The sequence below is a fragment of the Bombyx mori genome, chromosome 10 (assembly GCF_030269925.1).
Source record: "Bombyx mori chromosome 10, ASM3026992v2".
Classification (NCBI taxonomy): domain Eukaryota; kingdom Metazoa; phylum Arthropoda; class Insecta; order Lepidoptera; family Bombycidae; genus Bombyx; species Bombyx mori.
In genome coordinates this window covers 15,393,015-15,417,750 of record NC_085116.1, presented here as the reverse complement: position 1 = coordinate 15,417,750, position 24,736 = coordinate 15,393,015, and the positions used below count along the sequence as shown (strand labels likewise).

Below are 24,736 nucleotides of genomic sequence, written 5' to 3'. Positions count from 1 at the left end.
GTAGGAAGATGCTAGTACTCACCTATGCGGGGTCACAATTCGCCCTCTATTTCAACCAAATAGTGGTCTACATCAAACTAACACTACATCTCACCTCCAAGAAACAGAACAGTATCCCGCACACGATGACGGTCATGCCGGCGCTGTGGACCGTGGACAGCACTTTGTCCTCGCACCCTTCCTTGTAGTACTTCTCGAGGGAGAGGCAGTCGGATCGCTTGATCTCCACGGCGCGGTCGGAGTCGTCTGGGGGGCAGCAGCTGAACGAGGGGTTGAGGCGCGGCTCCGAGGCGCCGTAGTTGTCAGGCCCGGTCACTCCGCAGCACTCCAACTGAGCCACAGTATCATTCAGAATGGGAGCTCCAGTAGCAATTAGTAATTAAAAAATTTTTTTTTTTTGGGACGAAGCTCCTTATTGGACGATGCGGAATGGTAACCTAACCGGGAAAAAACGTCCGTAACGTAAGATTTTTATTAGTAATGCACACAGGGTACAAAAAATAGCACATTTTTTATCATTCATTGACCACGATCTCAGAACGTTCGTTTGCGCAATACACTAACTCTTATGCAAGCAACCGTGAATGAAGTGTACCACAATAAGTTCGCACGTTACCGAATGACCGTGGGTTGTTGCGAAACCTTCAGTTTTATTTTCTTTATACCTCGAATAGAATTCAAAATTAATATTTTTATAATAAATCTATCACCGGATCGGAAACGCGACCCACTGAGAAGATCCGGCGAGAAGCTCAGTGGGCTGTGTCTGTGAGCTAATTTACTCGTCGAGCCCTTCGTCGCAAGCGACGGGTTCGACAAGAACGATGACCGGAAAAAAAACTGCAGAGAATTCATCACAATAAAACGTATAAGCTTCAGCTATATTTCTTCGAGTGGACGTTATTTTATTGAAGGTGTAGATCGATTAGATTGTGATATTTATTGTAACATCATGCGGTCCGTGAGCCTCTACCGATGTGACCTAACAGAGCGACAAGAAAACATTGGTTTTTTTTCTTCACAAAAACACTCACGTTGTTTTGAATTTTATCCCAGAATTCCCTGTAAGTGGAATCTTCTTCTTTAGTGGACTTGTTCTTAATGAAGGACGCTCGCAGTTGAGTCTTCATGGTGCCTTCGATTTGTGGACGGAGAGCAGCCGCAGCGATGCCAACCGACAGTTCGAGGAGTATGATGATGATCAGGCATCCAGCAAACTGGAAACGTTGTTAGCCTTTCAGGACAGTGATTCTCAAAGTCATCATTTAAAAAAAAAAAATTTGTTTGTTAATGATGAAATTAAAAAAACAAGAGTTTTATATACGAGAAGTGAATCACCTTTCCCTAACGAGCCGTTGAGTTGTTTTGGATCCATTCCACACACATTATAACACACAACTAAATTTTAATTACCGTTAATATGGAACAATATTTTGTAGGTGGACCGTCGAAGTTACAGATTTCCTATTTTTTTGAAATGAAAAAATTTCAAATTTTATGTACGTTTTTTATGAATTCAGAGTGAAATCATACGAACTAATTTTTACGGCTTTTGATCAAAAAAAAAAAAAACGGCACTAACACACCTAAAATACAGAAAGTTGACAGGTAATTCGAAAAGATAGAAATAGAACGAGGGCGGAAGTATTTTTTATTTATTGCCCTAGTAAGCAGAAGAGCGTATGGTCCACCTGATGGTGAGTTGTTACCATCGCAATGGTAACAACTCACCATCATGGACTTCAGCAATGCCAGGGCCATAGCTAAGGGCCTACCGGTGACGTGACGTTGGACGTGACTGGTGGCAGTGAGTATTATCAATGCCTTTCTAAAAGACGTACACGAACCAGACAACAAGGAACGATTCGACGAGTCAATATAAAAAAGCTCTAACTTTCCCTCTGCGGCCATTTCGGGGATGCAGAGGTTATCGGACTTACTGCCCCAGTGACTGGACCGATGGAGGGTCGCGGTCAACGTGGGAAAGACCGCGGCTATTCTCTTCGGTCCGGTTCACACAACAGTCGTCTCGGGACAGCTCAGTCTCTGTGACGTTAATATCGAGTTTAGATCCAGCGTCCGGTACTTGGGGATCGAAATCGATCGGAGTTTGAGGATGACCGCCCACGCCAATTCGGCGTTGGCGGCCGCTCGCTACGCGAGGTTCCTCGGCATTTATAAGACGTATGTCCGTTCCCGTATCACGTACGCGGCTGCGGCCTGGTATCGCCTCATCTCGCGAACCATGCGGGAGAGGCTACAAGCCTAGCAAAATCTGGCTCTTCGCACGATAGTAAGAGCAGGCCGTTACGCCAGAAATTACGTAATCGCCCGGGATCTCGATGTGGATTCGCTCGAGGAGTTCATCCAGAGGCTAGCTCATAACCTTTACGGGCTGACGGTGGACCCTACGAGCATCTCCACAATATAGCTCCCTTGTACGCCAGACCTGATGGTCGTGCGCTACCAAGGAAGCTAGTAGAACCCCCTGCTATGATAAGATAGTCGGCTTAATCGGACTGACATGGGAGTGCTCATAATGAGTGCCCCCATGGGACTGAGCTGTCCTCACTCGTCATTTTCCCCACATTGTTGGGGTGCCCTCTTATGGAGACCCATTTCACCACCCCCGACGGTGGACCATTCCCCCGTTTGGGGAGCGTTTGTAATGTCGGACCCTCCCCGTTTTGGTCTTCCTCTTCTGGGGAGCCCAGAGCGGGCGGGCTGTCCCCTGACCAAGCCCATCGTATTATATATATGTATATATAGATGTACAGTGCAGCCAGATACGCTGCAGTATCCCTCTCAATTCCTCCCTGCATCAGCTCACCTCTGCCTTCATGACAGGAAGCTTCAGCCGGGGCAGTGGGGTTTGCCCCGAGACCCGTTCCGTGCCCCCGCAAGGGGGTGCGACGACCCCTCCAAAATGTCCTTGGTGCAACGTTATTTTAATGATTTTTAAAAAGGCTTCGTGAATATTTAATGAGATACAGCCTGTACGTGATCGCCAGAGTGCGTTAGTACAGATATCAATATAGAATTAAGTAAGCTAAATAGATTTAGGTAATACAGACGCATTGAAACTACAACACATATTTTATTATATTCATAACGAATACAAATTTTATTTTTCGTATTCTCCATAGAGCTTATAGAAGAGATCCCAGAAGGCTATCCGTTGGTGGAAGGGCCTGCCTTTGAGCTGCAGGTCGGTGTCGATGTCCAGATACGGCCGCTTGTTACCTTCTACTGTCGACCACACGACCGGCAGCAGGTCCGTCGGCTCAGGGGTGGGGTTGCTGGAACATGGGAAGGTATCAAATGACATCTATACACATTGTAAGGAACTCAGGTTGTTTTCATTTAAAGTTCCATTACTCAAATTGTTTATTGGCACATATGTATGTACGTATATGCTGAACATACCCGTATTTAGCAAAATTGGCCCAAAGAGTAGTGATCCTGTCGATGATCAGTTGGTCCTCCTCGGCGATGTGTTGTCCCGGGACCGCATCCACGGCCAGCAGGTAGCCGAGCTCGTCCGCGTGCGCAACGCCCGCCGCCGTTATGCCAAGGTACTCCTTCATGGCATTTCTGCCTCCGTCGTACGAGAACACGTAGTAATATATTTCCTTATTACCGTCAGCCAATGACTTCTTAATGGACCGTTCGACGGGGTAACCATAATAATAATCTGATGCAAAAGTTATAAATTCATCGAACAACTCCTCAGTCAGGGTCTCGTCTCCGATATAGAAATGTCTCACGTCTTCTTCCATGTCATCATCGGTCAAGTTGAAAGCCAATTTTAGGAAGGACTTAAATCCTGACACTTCGTACTGTTCCGGAACTAATGAAGCATGCAAAGTCAAATATTCTTTGCTATTCACTCCATAAATCACGGGAATGTTTTTAATCTTTAAATTTTGTGGAGAATCAGAGAGGTAACTGTGAATCCCATCAAATTCGTTTTCTACGCAAGCTCTGTATGCGCTACCGCTAAATACAGTAGAGCCTTCGGAAGTACTAGCCGCCACGACAAGGTGCGGGTCTTGATCGGCCAGAAACGATATCGCCGCTACGAAGTCCTCAGTTTCGAATCCCAACCGGCTCGCTATTTGTATTGGGACACTATTGTCAGGCTTATTGATGATCCCAGGCTTATAAATAGAGCCACTCTGCACAATCACCTGATTGAACAGTTTATCTTGGTCGGTCAGTAGGTGCAACTCGACCGCTTGGCCTCCAGCACTCTCTCCGAATATGGTTATTTTAGAGGCATCTCCGCCGAATGCCTCGATATTTTCTTTAGTCCACTTCAATGCAAGAACTTGGTCTTTCAATCCCTGATTGCCGGGAACATCGGGACTGTCCAAGCATAAGAACCCATAGGGTCCGAGTCGGTAGTTGACCGATACGACGATGACGTCATGTCGGACCAGGTCGTCGTAGGAGTAGTCTCTACTTGTCCCGCTGCCGGTAGTGAAGCCTCCTCCGTGGATCCAAACCATCACGGGGCGCTTGTTGCGCGATGTAGCCGTGTTTGGAACATAAACGTTCAGGTTCAAGCACTGGAGACTACCAATTCCGACTTTAGTAACTTTAATAACTTGAGGACAAACTACAGAATCATCGTACGCTTCGAATGTCTCTTCGAAGCCAGGGTGTGGTACTGATGGCTGAAAGGTAACATGTGTTTATTCAAGATTGAAAATTCAATTATATATCACGTCCTCTTTGACAATTTTATCATTAGCATTTAAGGTCTAGGAAGAGTACAATGATATGTTAATTTTATTAACGATTTTTATCTTTAGCATTGAATTTTGGTACTCGATCACACAGTTATGTAAGTATAATAATTGTTTATTTCATTCCTTCCAAATTCTCTTCCTTTAAACTAATAAAAACTGTTTACATAAAGTTTTTTTTTTGTGTAAGTGCTCTTAATAAATTAATTTTAATTAGTGAAATCAATCAAACTCACCCCGAAAGGATTTTTTTCGTCGACTAGTGCGTACGGTATGCCCAGAAATTTCGAGAACTTTCCATTTTCGGACCTCAGTCCCCTGATGAGTCCCTGTTGAGTCTCAACAAGCGGGTCTATCCTCAACCAGGCACCCACAGCCGACAACAAGCCCAATAGAGCAACCGATCGCAGCATACTTGCACTAGCAATGCGCAGTTTGGACGCTGTCAGATATTTTATATAAGACCTGTATCTCAAAATGATAACGGATCGTCAATCTCCGTAATATCATATAAGTGTGACTTTGCATTATCCCACAGTTGCATCGTCTCTTATCTATGAATTATCGTGAGTTATTCAATGAAAAATTTGTTTCAATCATGAAAACTCGTTTTTTTGGCATATTAATCTGCGAATTTCTCGGACACGATCATCAATTATTATCGTGCTCGTATCGGCTTCGTAGGTCGCTGATTTTGGTCGCCCAGAAATGTGCTCACATCTGTTTACTATATTAGATACTCCGATAAATGATTGTCGTAATAATACTCACATTTAAAAACATTTGTACGCATTTGTCCTTACTATAGTACAAGAGTCACCGATTAGTTTCTCTAGGGATTCATTTTAAGGAATGAGCCATTGCGGTACACACTATATTTTATAAATAAAATATTATTAAACAAATGTCATTACGGAAATAAGAAAGCTATATTTTTTTACATATCAGTGAGAAAAATGTATTTTTCTTGTAGCGGAATTTCTGTCTGAAGTTTGGAGTAAAATTGGTGACAGTATTGGTGGAGTAAACTATTGACAGTAAATCCTGGAGATATTTATTATCAGTGGGTCGAGAATGAAATTTATCATTAATTAAGTTTATCTTTGAAAAAGCTGCTTCACAAATATACCCAAACAAAGTAAGAAATTTCAAAGCAAATTTTTGTAGTTCTGGGTATTTATAATATACATAAATTTTATCCAGTCCATGTTCTGGGTATCTATAATATTACCAAACACAAATTCTATCCAGTACTATTAACTGGAAACTTCAGTACAGTTGCAAGTCCCGTACTGAAGTTGTTGTTGAGGCAAGTTGCCATGCTCTCGCAATCCTCACCAAATACGAATGCACCGGACGTCTTATCCTTTAGGCCACGACAACTTTTTGAAAATATGTATCCTATTGCTGTACTCAAAGATAATGTTACTAAAAATCTTCAAAATACAACGAATACTCACCGCAGCAGTATCAAAGTTCTGGAGACCAGACGATCTTTGTGGATTTTTATACTCTGGTATAGTCGATTCTTTTGATACGACTATTTTACCCGATACGGAAGCCAATTGACAACTCTTCTTGTGCCGAGAGGTCATAGTTTCAAAGGCTTTGACCATCACTAATCTTCTAGTTTTATATGTATCTATTTTTAGTCAAAACAGTCACAACCGCGGAGATGAAGGATGAAGACTTACTAAACTTTAATTTCACCAAAATAACTTTGTGCATAGAACATATTTCTACTCACAATATAAAGTAGCTTGGTGCTTTCCTTCCAAGCTCCGAAACACCCAAAAGCAGCGACTAATATGATGAGAACTCCTACAGCAATGAGGACCGCGTCCGTTTCGTGGCCCGTGGTCTCCATACCAGCGAAGCCCTTGATTAATCCCATGTCCACACATGCTGCCGCTATGATTACCACGCCGAAGATCTGAAAAAGATTAATGTCTTTAATTGTGATTGCTCTCAATAATCGGCTTTATAATTATTAATTAGTAGATAGAAATAGATCGCACATATAGATTTAGATTTTCTTGCTGCTTTTAATGACAGAATATCCAGCTCTTAGGCTTACATATCTGCTGTGTCAGAGGTATAGCTAAGTCCCCATCTACAGCAGAGGACTCTTTCCAAACCTCATTTGAAGAAGAAGAACATGTCATATCGCTTTCGATACATTTCGCAGAAAAGCTTGAGAGGAGGATTGCAAATCGCAGAAATAATCTAGATTACTATGGATAAATGCAGGGATTCGAGATAGTAACAGTGTTTCCGTGAAAAATGGCGGTTAGTGCTATGATAATGAAAAATAAATAATAGTTTAAAAAAACTATAAAACACGCTTTATATAAAATTTAAGTAAAAAATAGAAAATAAATTTAAATTGAAAATAGTGTATAAAAAAATAAAATTTATTGTAAAAAAAGAGTGGGGTGCTTTTTAAGATATTATTGAAATTATAATTCTTCTAGTCATATCTGTCAGAAAAATATTTATAACTAATAACACCATGCACGCCACGCTTTTTTTAAATAAAAAAAATATTTTTTACACTATTTTCAATTTAAATTTATTAAAATTTATTTTCAATTTTTTTGTTGTATTTTATATAAAGCGTGTTTTTAGTTTTTTTAACTATTATTTATTTTTAATTTTTTAGTTAATTTTTTTTTGCAAATTGAATAATGGAATAATCTTATCAAATTAGTGTATTGTCATCGGTCCTCGATAAATCTACAAAGTTTGAATGAAATCTGGCCGTATAAAGTGGGTCAAAATCGCGTCTAAAGGAGTCAGTTACAAACATACATTACAAGTGAAGCTAATATACAGCGTGTTAAAAAAAGATTATCGATTATTTTAAGTCACTTGAAATTCCCATTTGAATATGCCACAATCGATTAATTGTAGACAAAAAAAAAATTGGTCATCGTGCCATAAAGCCACGCCCTCACGCATACATACGAACGCTCTAAATCAAACGCGAAGACGTGTCGAAACTTTCTTTTATTATCCGCCGACGCTTCCGTGGGTGGTATTCACTGATTTGCGAAAGACATCGTGGGATTCTTTTAGTAAGAAGCAGTTCAAGTGCATAAATGATTGCTCTCACTCTGCGAAACATCGTGCCACATGGCGTCGCATCGCGAGAGCATCGGTATCGCAGGTTCCGACTGATGCATGAACACGATCACTCTGTCAAGAGTGTACGAATAGGAAGAAGTTCAAGTACCTACGACTAACAATTAGAGGTGTTTACATTGTGATACGAGAAGCTTTTTCATAGTAAAAGCAGACAATAGTTATAAAAGCCCTTTTTTATTAAGCCACATGGCTGGATGACTTTGCTTAGCGTTAAGTAGATAATAAAAAAATGAACGAACGCTGCGATATATCTTGAGACATTAGGTTTGATGTATGAGGATTGTCCCTGGCTGGAATGGACAGGATTCTGGTAACCCATGAGGGCTCCAAAGACGCCCCGTCATCAGTAGTTACGTGGACTATATTGTGTTGAAAAGCGAAAAATAGTAGGGATGTCAAAAAAAAAAATTGTATCTGCCAAAAATGGGATTTGAACGCTGGAATAGTAATATCATGCGATTCGTGTACACTGAATGGCCTTCTTATCTTTTCTTGACTTACTTAGTTTGATTGACTACCTACATATTTGTGAGTATATAGTTTCGATTAAGATTATCGCAACTCCAGTGGGGTTTAGGTCTGGCTTTCCCAGTTTGCAGTAACAATTTATACTCAATAAACAAGGCAGCCAAGGTAAAAATTTAGGCAAAACCTAAATTTACTATCAAGTTCAAAGGTTAGTCCAAAACTCATTTCTAATTTAGCTGGCCTTGCAAAATATTAAAAAAAAAAAACTATACACCTCTATGTACAATATAGCATAAATAAACAAGAAATTCTAATTTAGCCGAGTTACATAATAATAGTTTTGTCCAAACCTTGAATTAATTCATTTTAACTAATTCCATGAACCTATGATTTAGATACAGACCACTCCTTACTATGGCTCGGTCTAGTTTTTACAGTCGCTAGGCCATAATATTCTGTCATGTGGGTCGCTAGTGTGACATTGGACTGGTTAGTTTAACCACAATGGTGCGATGGCAAAATGACATCACACTAACACAGCCTTTTTAATATATGTACCGTATTAGTGACGCAAGTAAGTAGGTGACTCAATCATTTATTAGTCACAAATAAGAGAATGATTGTCGCACCTGGAGAACTGGAGGATATACCTATAATTAAATTGGTTCCTCTTTGGGTTGTATTTTATGAAAGATGTTTTAAATTAGTGGTCTGGGTGTATATGTTGAGATACTAGACGGTATTTGTTACCGGATAAAATTGTGGTTCCGTTAATAAGTTACTAATCTTTCAAACGCTATAACTACTTGTCATCTGATTCATGAATTAACTCGAGCATCGAACGAAGCGTTATGTTACAAATTCGAAAAAGTGATCAGTATAGCCACAGATAACCTCCGGTACTAAAGTCGCGGTTCTGAACCATATGGTGCTTAGATACTTTTCACATGTGGTGGCTGTTTTTTTTATATGAACAAATCACGCACGGTCTTCCGACCCCATATTAGGATTTCCTGTGTTATGGGAACCAGAGATGCATACAGTACCCGACGATAAATATTGCAAATCGACCTTTGGAAAGAGACAATCGGCTAATTTCGGTTCCGTAGAGCGCTATCTCTGTCGTACGAGCTCTTAACAGCTTGACCGCACACTACCGCACTTGAGCAACGACTGACAATTTTTTTTCCTACCTACACTGAGCTTTGAGAGGATATTTCAGTTTCTCCTTGACGTGTAGGTGAGCTCACGAGGCGCAAACCGGGAGTGTTACTAACACTGGCCCTAGTAAGAACCGTGCTTCGCAGAATCTACCACCGGATCGGAAACGCGACCCACTGAGAAGAAAACTCAGTGGGCTGTGTCTGTGGGTTAATTTACTCGCCGAGCCCTTCGTCGCAAGCGACAGGTTAGACGAGAACAACGACCGGTGCTTGAGGTACCTAAAAGCACCGTTAGTGGATCGGAAGGATCCGAAATGACGTGTTTTGAGCTACGTCGACTGTTTATCTTTTCATGTAGATCTTGTCTTTCAAGGACCCAAATAGTCTAAAGTTGTAAATTGAAAACATCAAATCCTGTTTTTTATCTTTAGTAGTGAACTGAAAATCAATCTCCAGATAATGTTTTCATTGAACGAAACACCAAAGTACCTAATTGCGTAACGATACGATTTTTACATTCAATTGAATTTGCTATTAATCTATTCAAAGAAGCACAAATTGACCTAGAACCTAAGAACAAACGTTAAATGTATATATCTGTCACATAAACGTTCATCTCGTTCTTGAAGTAAATTGATCTAATTGTCGCAATCTAAAGTCTAAAGTGGGAATGATGGCTTCACATGATGTCACGATTCACTATGGATCTTCAGGTATATGGAAGTTTGAAATTATCAATTTTAATTAATGAATAAAAAATGTGTATTTTTCATATTTTTGGATGTTTGAAAATCTAAAGTTTAGCATAAATGTGTAATAAAATGTTGATCATAGAACCAAATGCGGATGACCTAAAAGAAACATCCAAAGGAGGAGCAGAGGAATGACACGAATGACACGTTGCACTGTATATATGAAGATATAGCCCAGAGAGTGGCTGATGTAAGACAGGGTCGTAAACTCATGCCAAATCCCTGTGCAGCATGATAGGAGAATATACCGCGCCGATTCCATATAATATAGTATAAGGATAAGAGAAAGAAGAAGACATTTTCAATATCAAACTTGACAAGCTAATTAGGCGTTATGGTTGATACGAGAGTAACAGGGTATTGGAGGCTATTCATACATATTATTCTGAAAATAAAACGACTTATTTTGTTTCGTTGCGTTGTTTTAGAGTTGCGGACTTATTAGAGCCCACTGAGTTTCTCACCGGATCTTCTAAATGGGTCGCTTTTCCGATCCGGTGGTAGATTCTGCGAAGCACTGCTGTTGCTAGGGCCAGTGTTAGCAACACTCCCGGTTAGAGCCCATACATTAGTGTGAAGCTGAAATAGCCTCTCAAGGCTATCAGCATAGGTAGGAAAGAAAAGTCGTAGTATGAAGTCGTCGTGGCCTAACGGATAAGACGTCCGGTGCATTCGTGTTGAGCGATGCAACGGTGTTCGTATCTCAGGCGGGTACCAATTTTTCTAATGAAATACGTACTCAACAAATGTTCACGATTGACTTCCAGGGTGAAGGATATTTTTTTTTTTTATTGCTTAGATGGGTGGACGAGCTCACAGCCCACCTGGTGTTAAGTGGTTACTGGAGCCCATAGACATCCACAACGTAAATGCGCCACCCACCTTGAGATATAAGTTCTAAGGTCTCAGGTATAGTTACAACGGCTGCCCCACCCTTCAAACCGAAACGCATTACTGCTTCACGGCAGAAATAGGCAGGGTGGTGGTACCCACCCGCGCGGACTCACAAGAGGTCCTACCACCAGTAACTACGCAAATTATAATTTTGCGGGTTTGATTTTTATTACACGATGTTATTCCTTCACCGTGGAAGTCAATCGTGAACAATTGTTAAGTACGTATTTCATTAGAAAAATTGGTACCCGCCTGCGGGATTCGAACATCGGTGCAACGCTAGATACGAATGCACCGGACGTCTTATCCTTTAGGCCACGACGACTTCTAAACATCGTGTAATAAAAATGAAACCCGCAAAATTATAATTTGCGTAATTACTGGTGGTAGGACCTCTTGTGAGTCCGCGCGGGTGGGTACCACCGCCCTGCCTATTTCTGCCGTGAAGCAGTAATGCGTTTCGGTTTGAAGGGTGGGGCAGCCGTTGTATTAGCCGTTGCTTATATCTCAAGGTGGCGCATTTACGTTGTGGATGTCTATGGGCTCCAGTAACCACTTAACACCAGGTGGGCTGTGAGCTCGTCCAACCATCTAAGCAATAAATAAAAAAAAATGGACTTATTGGGAATCAAGCTGCGAGGCATATCTCGTACCTTGCACCTATTTGTTTAGCATTTTCATCGGCAGTTGTTGAATAGAAAAATATCGATCGTTTTTAAGTATTAACTGTGACGCGACCCAATTCAGCGCCCTCGTTATTGTCATGTAATAAAATAGTTATTAATGCTAGAGGATTTTCTATTTGTTACTTTGTATTCTCGCTATTAAGGTGTGGTTTTCGTCGTCAGTTTGACATAAAGATTGGAAGGCGTTTTGGGAGTTTAGGATTGGTTGAAGAACAATGAAGAAAAGGTTCATGTCTAGCGAATAGCCTGTAATTGGCAACACCATCAGAATCGGTAACCGAAACTCCCCAAGAATTTCAGAAGATTCGTAAAAGAAAGGGCGGTTTTAATTTGCTAACATTAGCAAGCTAATAAACATCTCTACCTGCCACTATCATTTGTGATTCCTTAAGAGCCCATATCATGGTCAGGTTTATTGTGAGATATATTAAGCAAAAATGAGTATACCCTTGCACATTATACAGACAATATATTAATTAGCGTATTTTGAATTTCAAATTTTTTTGATACTTAGTGTTTTGGCTTCAGTCTAGTATACAGCAATATCCCCTATAGGTATCGGTCGAGGTTTTGAAGTGACTATGACCTGTTATGTTGTTTAAGTACAATCGATTTACGAAATCGATTCCATATATTTACTAAGATGGGTGCCATTTACATTTTGATGCCTATGTACTCCGGAAACGAATTAATATCACATGGGTCAAAAAAACATCTATGAATCTACAGCACGCACAGCATCTCATAACTCATTTCAGAGTGTAGCATTCCTCCTATGAACAGTCTCTTGTCCTATTAATTACTTTAGTGAATTTATCAAAGAAGCTTATTCATACAATATGCAGTGACTATTCGTTTATCGATAAATTATTCACTTAACGTAGCCGCATTTCCAAATTACATTTTTATTGCTTCAATATCTAATTTGGTTTATTTTACTTTTAACACAAATTAATAAGTAATTTAGTAGAGGTAGGCAATTGCTGGTGGTAGGACCTCTTGTGAATCCGTGCGAGTAGGTACCACCACCCTGCCTATTTCTGCCGTGAAGCAGTAATGCGTTGCGGTTTGAAGGGTGGTGCAGCCGTTGTAACTATACCCTAGAACTTATATCTCAAGGCGGGTGGCGCGTTTACGTTGTAGATGTCTATGGACTCCAGTAATCACTTAACAGCAGGTGGGCTGTGAGCTTCCACCCATCTAAGCAATAAAAAAAAACAATATTATTATTGATGACATGTGAGACTTGTAATCTCACAGATGAGAATATCGCGTACGACATCACGGCCATGCCACATGAGCATAATTTCAACTATTTGTTACACCTTCAAGTTACCTGTGATATACTCATAGTACAAGAAGATAAAAGTAAATAAAAAAAAAAATTAAATACACTTTTTTTATTGCCCTTGTAGGCAGACGAGAATACGGCCCACCTGATGGTGAATGGTCACCGTCGCCCATGGACTTCAGCAATGCCAGGGGCAGAGCCAAGCCGCTGCCTACGGCTTAAATAAAAATCATAAATAAATTTCAACAAACATAACCTCGCCCGTGACCTTGTTAGCAAAACATTGGAATTCGTAAAATTAATGAGATTATTAAACCACGTGTTTTTTTATTATTAATTTAATATCATCAGTTAATCGTGTATAGCACGACACTCTATTAATTCATCTTTATTATACATATTATGATCCCTTTACGACTGCGGAAGTTAAGATTATCATTACTTTTCGAGATGTGTTTGTCGTTATTTTTCCACAATGACATAACAAGTATGTCTGACCTGAATGCTAATAGCTTGTCTGATACTTAAAACAAAATTTCTGTTTATAGTAATCCTGAAAGCCTTTGAAGGTTTTCTTTTAAATTTTCCAACTAAGTGGGCTTCGAAATTTTGCTTAATATTTTTTTACGAATAACGCTCTGTCTTTTTGTGACGTCTTATGCTAGTTTATGAATTATGATGGACATTGGTATTGCTAAATTAATAGCGTAGTTTTCTGAGATCACCTCATAGACAAATACGTCACGTGCCTAAAGGGTTTTGGGGGCCTGTTCATTGGCATCGATTTTACTAAGTCCTTTGATTTTATTTTTATTATTATAAGCAATTAATTTGAAATACTTCAAATTGCTCATGTATTATAGGTAGCATTTAGCTATAAAGATTAATTGTAATTTTAATATGCTTTTATTAGTTTCAGACGTATGTATACAAACAAAGCGTGGGGTGCATGGTATCAGTAGGTAGTTATAAATATTTTATGAACAGATATGAGTAGAAGGGTTATTTTGATAATATCGTGAAAAGCACTCCACAAAATCATTTTAACTACACTATTTTTAATTCTAAATTATTAAAATTTATTTTCAATTTTTTAGTTGGATTTTCTATAAAAGCGCATTTTGTTAGTTTTTTTAAACTATTATTTATTTATAACATAATTATTATCTTTATTTATGTCGCCGACAACTTACATAACGTTGATGGTTAATCGCAAAGCAAGTTTATTTTTACTCAATTCAAAACACATGGCCGTTAGCAATTCAGGAATAAAACATCGGAACGTCTTTGCCAAATGAATTAACATAATACCTTTTGAATTTGAGATGGTGTCTTATGAATCAGATACGCGTGGAGGCGCCCGGCCTTAACCAAGCTGATGGTATAAACAATAAAGTACTATGCGAGAATCTGTGCGTGTTTTATTGTGACCTTGAAATATTTTACGACTTAATTTATTTACACTATATTCGCGATTACAAAACACGACTGCGCGTTGTTAATGGCTTCGGAATTTTGGGAAGCTCTCATAGAATTGTCGGAGTTTAGCTCTGCCGACGAATACAGACTAATTCCAAATTTTAGTAACACCTAAAAAGTGACACTAATAAATAATAGTTTAAATTTTTATTTTACGCTATTTTTAATTCAAATTTATAAAAAAATATTTTCTATTTTTAGTTGGATTTTCTATAAAAGCGTATTTTGTTAAAATTTTTAGACTATTATTAATTTTTTAGTTTTTCGTTGAATTTTACATTTTTTCAATCTTTTTTTTCAATTTTTTTTTAAATATCGAATTGTCATCGGTCCTTAATAAGTATACCAAATTTCGAGTTAATCCGACGTTTTGAAGGGGTTCAAAATCATGTTTAAAGATTCCGTTACATACTAACATACCTATATACATCTGAAGCTAATAAAAGGGTATTAAAAAGGGATAAAGATATGTGTCTATTGGATTTTATCTGCGAGAGAATGAGATGGAATACTTCATAAAAATCGCTTCAGCTATTAAGGTCAAGTATAATACTAATGTATGGACCAATCTTGTTGTTGTAAGATAAATAATACTTAAGTCTGGAATAAATACTAAATCTCATCAAAAACCAGATGACGAGGGTCAGCACAGGGACCACTACGGAAAGATTTCGAAGTCCCCAACAACATTTCCGTACCTAAAGATGTAATCATTTATCTCGACCTGATCTAATTTTGCCAATAGTTTATGGACGGATACGTGGGTAGTTGTTTTAAGTTTTTATTGGATATTTATTTTTAGTTACATAGCTTACAGAAATGTATTTTAAAATCTGTTGCTTAGAGACAGACATCTTTCTCGAGACACATATTAAAAAGTTAAGATCATGAATTTTTTTATTGCCCTTGTAGGCAGACGAGCATATGGCACACCTGATGGTGAGTGGTTACCGTCGTCCATGGGCTTCAGCAATGCCAGGGGCAGAGCCAAGCCGCTGCTTACCTACCTATACAACTTTACGGCTCTAACATCGGTTTATTTCCATTTAATCTTTCTCCTGATTTGTAATATGCTAGAAGTGGGGCATGTTAGGAATCTACATAGACAGATAGATACCCAGCGAAACAAGCACGGATGCTATTGCAATAATGTCCCAAGTGATATTTTGATGGACAAAATGCGAAAGGAATATAATGTTCAAAGGTCGACCGGTATTGTTATACTATACGTATTTTGTAACATGATTATATTGACTAAATCTTGTTCAGGGTTACGAGCTTAAATTTAATATCGTCCAGTTCTTATTAATTAAAAAAATATATATTGTTAAATTTGTCTGAAATGTGAATCTTGATTCGTCGTTATTACAAGTCGGTTAGAATTGTATGTTTTCATCAATTGTAATGGTTGTTTCTTTGCCAGCGAAATATTTAATAGGTCGTAAGCGAATAAACATAAGCATATGCATAGGTGATAGCAGGATCATAAACGAATAAAAAGTAAAAAATTAATCATTTAAACTTCCGTAAAAAACCTAAACTTATTAATAATATTTAGGAATAGATAGGATTCAATACAGTATCTAAACAGACTAATCATTTTAAACTTCCGCAAAAAACCCAACCTTATTAATAACATTAGGAATAGATAGGATTCAATGCCGTATCTAAACAGGACGTGTGTTAAAAAAAAAAAGAAATTTCACCTCGTATTAGATACGCCTAGTAATAAAATTACCATGAATGAAATAAGCTCCCCTTGGTTTTTCGCAAACGCTGTGACGAACTTCTTCAAGCTAGGCTTGTGGAGTAAACTAGGCGGTAGTTTTTTATTTAGTAATCTGTGGCGGTAGGCACTGGAGGTAATCACAATCAGATAGGCCTAATCTGTCTACAAAAGCGAACGTTGTAAGGCTAAATGTGTCTATATATTTTCCTATCCACTGAGTTTATAGCCGGTTCTGTTCAGTGGGTCGCGATCCCGATCCGGTAGTAAATCGCAGCAACTGCTCTGGCTAGGGCTAGTGTTAGGCAAATCTCTCAGGTTGAGCCCGTGAGCTTACCTACCTATGAGAAGGTGGAATAGCTTATGCTACCAGCGAATGGGTAGGGAAAAAAAGAAACATTTTCGTATCAGCCACAGTACATTCAATAAGCATTAAAAAACGAGCAAGCAACAGATTTAAAGTAACAAAGAATCGTCCTTCACGCATTGAGTATTGTGGAACACCGATATTACTATTGGAACAATGTAAATTGTTTGTAATGATGCTGTTCAAAATACATTTGATGATAATGTAAAATAAAGCGAAACTCTAAAACTAAATATTAAAAAAAACAACATTACGTATAGTATAAGAATAACAATTTACCTAACAAAATAATAGCATCATAGGAACTTATTAATGCTTATTGACTGGTGGTAGGACCTCTAGTGAGTCCGCGCGGGTAGGGACCACCACTCTGCCTATTTCTGCCGTGAAGCAGTAATGCGTTTCGGTTTGATGGGTGGGCAGCAGTAACTATACTTGAGACCTTAGAACTTATATCTCAAGGTGGGTGGCGCATTTACGTCGTAGATGTCTATGAGCTTAACACCAGGTGGGCTGTGTGAGCTCGTCCACCCACTTAAGCAATAAAAAAAAGTTTATGACGAATTTAAGAAAGGAAAAACCTACTTGCCTTCTCTGGAAGAATTTGAAGTCAAGCTCTTAGCACAACCCAAGAACATAATGTAAAAGTCTCGATTGGATTAATATAATGACATGTAGACCTTGCCTTCGAATGGATACTAGTTGATTTGCGATAGAAATAGCCCCACCAGTGTGGGCTTAATTTACCATATCAACACTGGATAACACAGACGACACATGCATAAGTCCTTAAAGGTAATTTAGCAGCAGCTCGATTGTAACTTACTGTATTCATGACATTATCGATAATCACGCACTAGCTTTTGTTAATTCCCGGTTCAAAACGACTTGTCAAAGTGTCATGTCCAAAGTTTAGCCAAAAGCCGTGCGCTATTCATTGGTGCCAAATCCAGTACCAAGGGTACAGATACAGACGTGTAAGTGACATTATATGGCCCAATAGAAAGTCTTAAGTGAGTAGTTAATGTTAGGGTCTGGTCGGAGTGAGCTTCGTTAAGAACGAATAAAGTACCTAAAGTATAAGATTCACGGGTCATCGATATCATCGATCTCTAGTCCAATGACTTCAAATATTGATACATTAAATATTTTTGGTAAAATCAATTCCGAGATTCTGATTCCCAGTTGAAGATATTCGAGATCTAAGAGTGTTTTTTTCTTATAGTTGGTAGTCCAAAATACAAGACAACGTCCTAGCGGGGAGCTATTGATTGGGGGTGAATTGATACGCGCACACACCTTGAGACAATCAATTAGAGATTGTAAGCTTATAGGGCTATCTGCCAAGACCAATTGTTTATGCTATAAATAAAAAATAAAATAATAAATAGCCAATGCTTTATTTAACTGCTGCAATTTTTCAAGGATACCTATTAGTGTAGTAGAAACACTTAAGTTCAATAATAATAGTGAGTCATCAAATTACATCATAAAGTATGGACCACGTGCTCATTTAAAAACAATGATTCACTGTGTAGTATCGTAGAACGGGAGAATGGTTACCGTTGACCATATATTTGAGATTGGCTAACTATGAAAATTATAGGTTTTCCTACTATTCGCTCGTCGTTGGTGTAGTAAAAATGTATTTTTTTTTATTTAATCGTTTCAGGATTATCGACAGGACAATGGGATTATTTTACTATGAATTAGTTTCGCAGATTTGAGGATGGACAATTTCATTAAGTCTTGATTATGGAATCGTTCGTTTTTATTAGGAAGTTATGTTTACTGGTAGCTTTCCAGTTTCACCCGACAGGTGGGCGAGTATGGGCTCGTCTAGGAGGGGTGGGATTTACTAACAGCCCATCCGAAGAAAACCTAACAGCTCAAGGGCAGCTGCTTTTTTTCATACCTATGCTGTTAGCCTTGAGAGGGTATTTCAGCTTCGCCTTAACGTGTAAGGGAGCTCACGGGGCTCAAATCGGAGTATTGCCAACATTGGCCCTACCAAGAGCAGTGCCTCGCAGAATCTACCACTGGATCGGAAACGCGAGCCACTGAGGAGATCCGGCGAGAAACTCAGTGGGCTGTGTATACGGTTAATTTACTCGCCGAGCCCTTCGTCGCAAGCGACGGGTTCGGCGAAGACGGTGACCGGTGCTTGTGGTACCTAAAAGCACTTTTAATAGAACAGGAGGATCCGTAATGACGTGTTTAGGGCGACGTCCACTGTTTACCATTCGGTCTACAGGATCAGGTATTTAATTCCCGGCCGCCATGACAAGAGGGTTTTCATGTTGTGACCGGGCAGCTGCTTCGCAAATGCATATAATATCGGATCTGAATCGCGAATAACTAAGAACATAATGCGATAAACTCAGCGGGCTGAAGTTATGAGCTAAGATACTCGTCCAACTCTTCGCCTAGTTACAGAAGTACGGTTATCAGAGTCCCTATGCCTGAGTGTCAGAGTTGCAGGCGTCTAGTAAGGGAAGTTAGTGGATCGGGTTGATATTTAAGAATGTAAGAATCGGTAGTATTTCAGTTTACATTCGTGTTTCTTTAGTAATAAATGGTATCTATCTGCGGTATTTGAACAAATAGCCGCATCATTCGTTAGGAATATCCCGGGCGTCTTATACTATACTTGATCACGGAGGCTCGTGATTCCCCTTCTATAGGTGTAAAAATATAAAACCCGAAAACGTCACAATGTGAATGATCGCGGAAAACCTAATTCAGTAATAAAATAAAAACAAATTATACCTCACTAATATAATGACTCGTGTTCACTTGTTGACTGAAAGACTGGAAAAGTGATGACCCTTTTATGACAACTGGATTTTTAAAGGAGCCGCGTAAGAATCTAACAATAGATATATTTCTAAAGAACTGGACCACGTTAAATCTGACAGGGTAGCAAGGCTTGGTGTAGGGACACAGTTTAGTAGCGTATGCAGTTTGTACATCGCTTGCATTAGCCAGTCGTACATAGCCCACCCGACACGTCAGACACTTGTGACAGACAATATACGGAGTAAAATTGAAACTAACTTGTTTTATTAATAAAAGGCAGTTTACATTACATCAGCAACCGTACAGTATTTACATCGCACCAGAAACCGTACAGCTAGTAACATGACCCTTAACTTCAAAATGGTTAAGCTCCAAACTAGAACGCTTAAGCTTCACAGCAGAAAATAGACAAGATGGTTGGACTTTTGCAATCGGACTCATAAAACTGCGAATAATTGGGCAAATTTATAAATTTTGCTAGGTTTTTGTACATCACACCGTCGCGTTTTAGAAATTATTGAATTGTAGATGCCTATTTTCAATAGATGTATAGTTCCATCGCATGAAATATGAAGATTAGAACCGATAGAAGTTCATCCCACTGAAATATGCGTTACGTTCAAGTCGTTTCCTCTTCAGCCGGGGCCCATAATAAAACAACAATATTTAGGCCTGACATACAAAAACGCGGTCCTACTATATTTATATGTATTAGGAAGTCGAAAATGAGGAAAAACTTAGGAGTTGCTTCAGTCGAGTCTCGAATGAATTAATGGTGACATTGTGATATTTTAGTTTCCGAAAAATAAATCATAGCATTTTGAATACAATTCATTTATGGTGTTTCTGTTCTCTAGTAGATTTTCACTGCTCTGGAAGGACAAGTGAGTACTTCATTGATTATAAAGAAAATTTCAAAACATTGTTATAAGATCGTTTTTTTTTAATTTAAAGCTTCGTAAAATCTAAAATAGTGAATAACCTAATTTTATGAAACAAGAAAAGCTATTCATATTATTTAGCAAAACAGTTTAATTTCGTGTTTTAAGATCAGGTTACTTGATAAAAGAAACTGACTGTGTCGTTTGAAGAGTAATTGTACTTTTTACTGGTGGTAGGACCTCTTGTGAGTCCGCACAGGTAGGTACCACCACCCTACCTATTTCTGGCGTGAAGCAGTAACGCGTTTCGGCTTGAAAGGGAGAGCAGCCGTTGTAACTATACTGAGACCTTAGAACTTATATTTCAAGGTGGGTGGCGCATTTACGCTGTAGATGTCTATGGGGTCCAGTAACCACTTAACACCAGATGGGCTGTGAGCTCGTCCACCCATCTAAGCAATAAAAAAAACTTACAAAAGTAATAAATGATGATAGATGGAATTTGAAAAAAAAAATATTTCTTATATAAAACCCTCAAATTCAAAAAACTCAAAATCGAAGCATTACCGAAATAAGCTAAGTTTTTCAAACATACATCGGTTAATTTTGGACCGATCAGAGGTATGTAATTCTCGATTCGTTTTTTTCTTTTCTTTATTAGGCTGTTGATTTAGATATTTTCGACATAGATCGTTTGAATTGTATTGCGTTAGATATCCGATTTATCCGTTATGTCGGTCTACATTTACGAGGATGCTTTGAGAGCACATTGTATTTTTTTTATATTATTTAGATGAGTGGACGAGCTAAAAGCCCACCCGGTGTTACGTGGTTACTGGAGTCCATAGACATCTACGACGTAAATGCGCCACCCACCTTGAGATATAGTTTTAAGGTCTCAAGTATAGTAACAACAGGTGCCCCAGCCTTCAAACCGAAACGCATCACTGCTTCACGGCAGAAATAGGCTGGGCGGTGGTACCTACCCGCGCGGACTCACAGGTCCTACCACTAGTAAATCCTAATTTGGTTTGTTAAGTCAGGCTAGCGTGTATCTTTACTACAGTTTAAAACAAAGTCGCTTTCTCTGTCCCTATATCTGTCTGTCCCTATGTATGCTTATATCTTTAAAACTACGCAACGGATTTTGATGCGGTTTTTTTTAATAGATAGAGTGATTGAATGAGAAGGTTTATATGTATAAAAACATCCATTAAATAGTGGAGAAATCAATAATAAATTACAGTTTCCGAAGCGAAGCGAGGGCGGGTCGCTAGAATCCTATTAAATTGGAAACTCTTTAATACATAACAGTTCTTCTTTTCGCTTTAGAAGAGCTTGGTAATGCACCATTAGCATACGACAGACGATGTGTAGAGTCGTTTAAACAAATGGGTTTAAATTGGATTTAGTATAATTGTTCGCGATAATCATATGGAAGCAGAATTCACTAGCATAATATGCCGTATCGTAACCTCCATACCTTATATGTACACCATACTGTATAATCTTGTGACAGTTGTAGCGTAAAGGATAATACACCTTAAAATGCAAATATTATGTTTTTTTTTTATAGGACAAACTCACGGCGTACCTGGTGTTAAGTGATTACCGGAGCCCATAGACATCTACAACGTAAATACGACACCTACCTTGAGATATAAGTTCTAAGGTCTTAGCCTTCTCTAGTCTTAGTCCTACCACCAGTAATTACGCAAATTATAATTTTGCGGGTTTGGTTTTTACTACACGATGCTATTCCTTCACTGTGGAAAGTGAATCGTGAACAATTGCTAAGTACGTATTTCATTAGAAAAATTGGTACCCGACTGCGGGATTCGCAATATCTATCTGAGAAATCTATAATAAAATAATAGTAACAAAAAAATTTAATAAAACATTTGTAAACGCGGAGAATAATCTTGTCTGCGTGCGACAAAAATAACTTTCTTCGTAACAAAGCGACATCGCAAAATAAATTTTGTGTATTCTATTAACTTGGCCTAAATATCTAAATGAAAATAAATGATGCAATATCAATCTGCAAAATCTATAATAAAAAAATAATAAAACATTCGTAAAAGCGGAGAATAATCTTGTCTGCGTGCGACAAAAATAACTTTCTTCGTAACCCAGCGACATCGCTAAATAAATTTTGTGCATTTTATTAACTTGACCTAAATATCTAAATCAAATTTAAAACTTACCAAAAACAGAGCGTTGAAAACGACGAGTAAATATTTAATGCAACTCATACCGCACCCCTCCATTTTGATTAAATAATTTTATTTAAATTTAAAAAAGCCACAGTCTAATACAATTTTAACAAAATCAAATATGTAACAAAATTATTCTTTATTTAAAAAAAAATCAAGAAACCTAAAACGCAAGTCTTCAAATTCGAATTACGAATGTATATTTTTTTTTTTTTTGAGTCACAGACACGTGCACACGTACAGCCAAGCGTTAGCCAAATGCGCTAGTACAAAGCGTTCCTCGGTATTTTATTTTGTAGGGAAAACTAGGCGGTGTGAACCATGAATCGCGTGCCAGGATTGGAATCACGACACCCCAAATTACTTTGACCCTTAAGATTTACGTCGTTAAAAGCCGATATGGATCTCGATTAAACGGCTTTAACCAGATGATAGGTTATTGGGCTTAGATTTATTATAATTTCGTAAGAAATATCGTTTGGAATTTTGTTTTATGATAATATAGACACATCGATTGTAATACAGAATTGTTATTTTTTACAGGGTTTTTTTTAGTAATAATAATTTAAGTTTAACTATCGTATTGGTCCTGATATTAGTCGGAGTCGGTTTTCAGTACTTTATATTACCTATATAATACATAAATAAATTTAACAGTGTGTGAGAAAAATGTTTTTTTTTTTTTCGTAGGTGTGTGAAGTAGCCCGCGCCCCATCTTGTGTTATAAATATTTATCAGGGCCTATAGACGTCAACAAAGTAAACGTCGCCACCAATATTGACACATGGGTTCTAATTATCAATTGTATAGTACAACCCCACCTTTAAACCTGAACGCATTACTGCTTTCGAGTGGAAATAGTTAAGCTAGCAGTACCTACCTGTGCGGCGGTAAGACATATATAACGTCTTACCACAAGTAATATGATAAAGTGAGGAAGATTAGTATATTAATACTACTACTACTACTACTACTACTACTATGCTGGCGCGATGACCCCGAAGTGGTTCTTGGGCTCTGACAATAAACGCAACCATTCATCCCGGCACTGCGCAAATCCTTGCCAGTTCGACACTTGGAGCTCTCGTAAATTTCTTTCCTCAACGTCAGACCAGCGGTACTTGGGCTTCCCTACGGGGCGGCTTGAGAAGGTGGCACGACATGAAAACCCTCTTGTCGTGGTAGCCGGTAATTACATACCTATCCCATCCTGTGGAAGGAATGGTAAACAGTCGACGTCGCCCTAAGCACGTCATTACAGATCCTCCCGACACATTAACGGTGCTTTTAGATACAGCCCACTGAGTTTCTCGCCGGATCTTCTCAGTGGGTCGCGTTTCCGATCCGGTGGTAGATTCTGCGAACCGCTGCTCTTGCTAAGGCCAGTGTTAGCAACACTCCCGGTTTGAGCCCCGTGAGCTCACCTACACGTTAGGGCGAAGTACTTGTGCTTCCCTACGGGGCGGAGTCGGCCGATACACCCGTTTCACAGCCCGATCCTGCTCCATACGCTCTACATGCTCCTAGCCTCCGCGATTTCATATCCCCCAGAATATTTGGCTAACCAAAGAGCCTCTTCGCATCTTTGTTTTTCCAGACGCGCCAAGAACCGTCATCTCTCTGAACCGGTCCTAGTATCTTTCTCAGTACCTTTCGCTCAGTCACGAGAAGTTTTGTCCCTTTTTTCTCTGTAAGCGTCCATGCTTCGCATCCATGCTTTGCGTTTCGGTTTGAAAGGTGGGGCAGCCGTTGTAACTAAACTGTGACCTTAGAACTTATATCTCAAGGTGGGTGGCGCATTTACGTTGTAGATGTCTATGGGCTCCAGTAACCACTGAACACCAGGTGGGCTGTGAGCTCGCTCACTCAACTAAACTAAAAAAAAAAAAGAAATAACCATACAATAAGGTCGGTCTGACTTCGAAGAGAGAATCCGATGTAGGGCTGTACTGCATCGTCAGGTAATATGTACACGTATTTCACTCTCATGTTCCCTGTCATTGATATCTGTTAATACAACTGAACGAAAACTAATTACAATACAATAAATACAATATGTTGCTATTTACATTCGATCTATTGGCGGTGTCAAAACTTGGCTTAAGAAACTTGTTTG

At 38.9% G+C, this 24,736-nt stretch overlaps 2 protein-coding genes across 2 annotated transcripts in view; both read right to left on the bottom strand.

The window, feature by feature from the left end:
- Positions 1 to 22,988, bottom strand: part of LOC101741277 (23 kDa integral membrane protein) — a 30,786-nt gene extending 7,798 nt beyond the window's left edge. The window contains exons 1-4 of the mRNA XM_062670728.1: positions 22,612 to 22,988; positions 6,499 to 6,684; positions 1,035 to 1,217; positions 95 to 331 (exon numbers count right to left, since the gene is read on the bottom strand). Coding sequence (XP_062526712.1) covers positions 95 to 331; positions 1,035 to 1,217; positions 6,499 to 6,684; positions 22,612 to 22,674 — 669 coding nt within the window. The 5' untranslated portion in view covers positions 22,675 to 22,988. The remainder of the gene's footprint in view (positions 1 to 94; positions 332 to 1,034; positions 1,218 to 6,498; positions 6,685 to 22,611) is intronic.
- LOC101741415 (juvenile hormone esterase) lies at positions 3,078 to 5,804 on the bottom strand. Its single transcript, XM_004921555.5, has 3 exons — positions 4,988 to 5,804; positions 3,427 to 4,679; positions 3,078 to 3,299 (listed from the first exon to the last, which is right to left on the bottom strand). Exons 1-3 carry the CDS (start codon positions 5,162 to 5,164, stop codon positions 3,125 to 3,127), a joined length of 1,605 nt encoding a protein of 534 aa, XP_004921612.2. The 5' UTR covers positions 5,165 to 5,804; the 3' UTR covers positions 3,078 to 3,124.
- Positions 22,989 to 24,736: the final 1,748 nt, after the last annotated feature.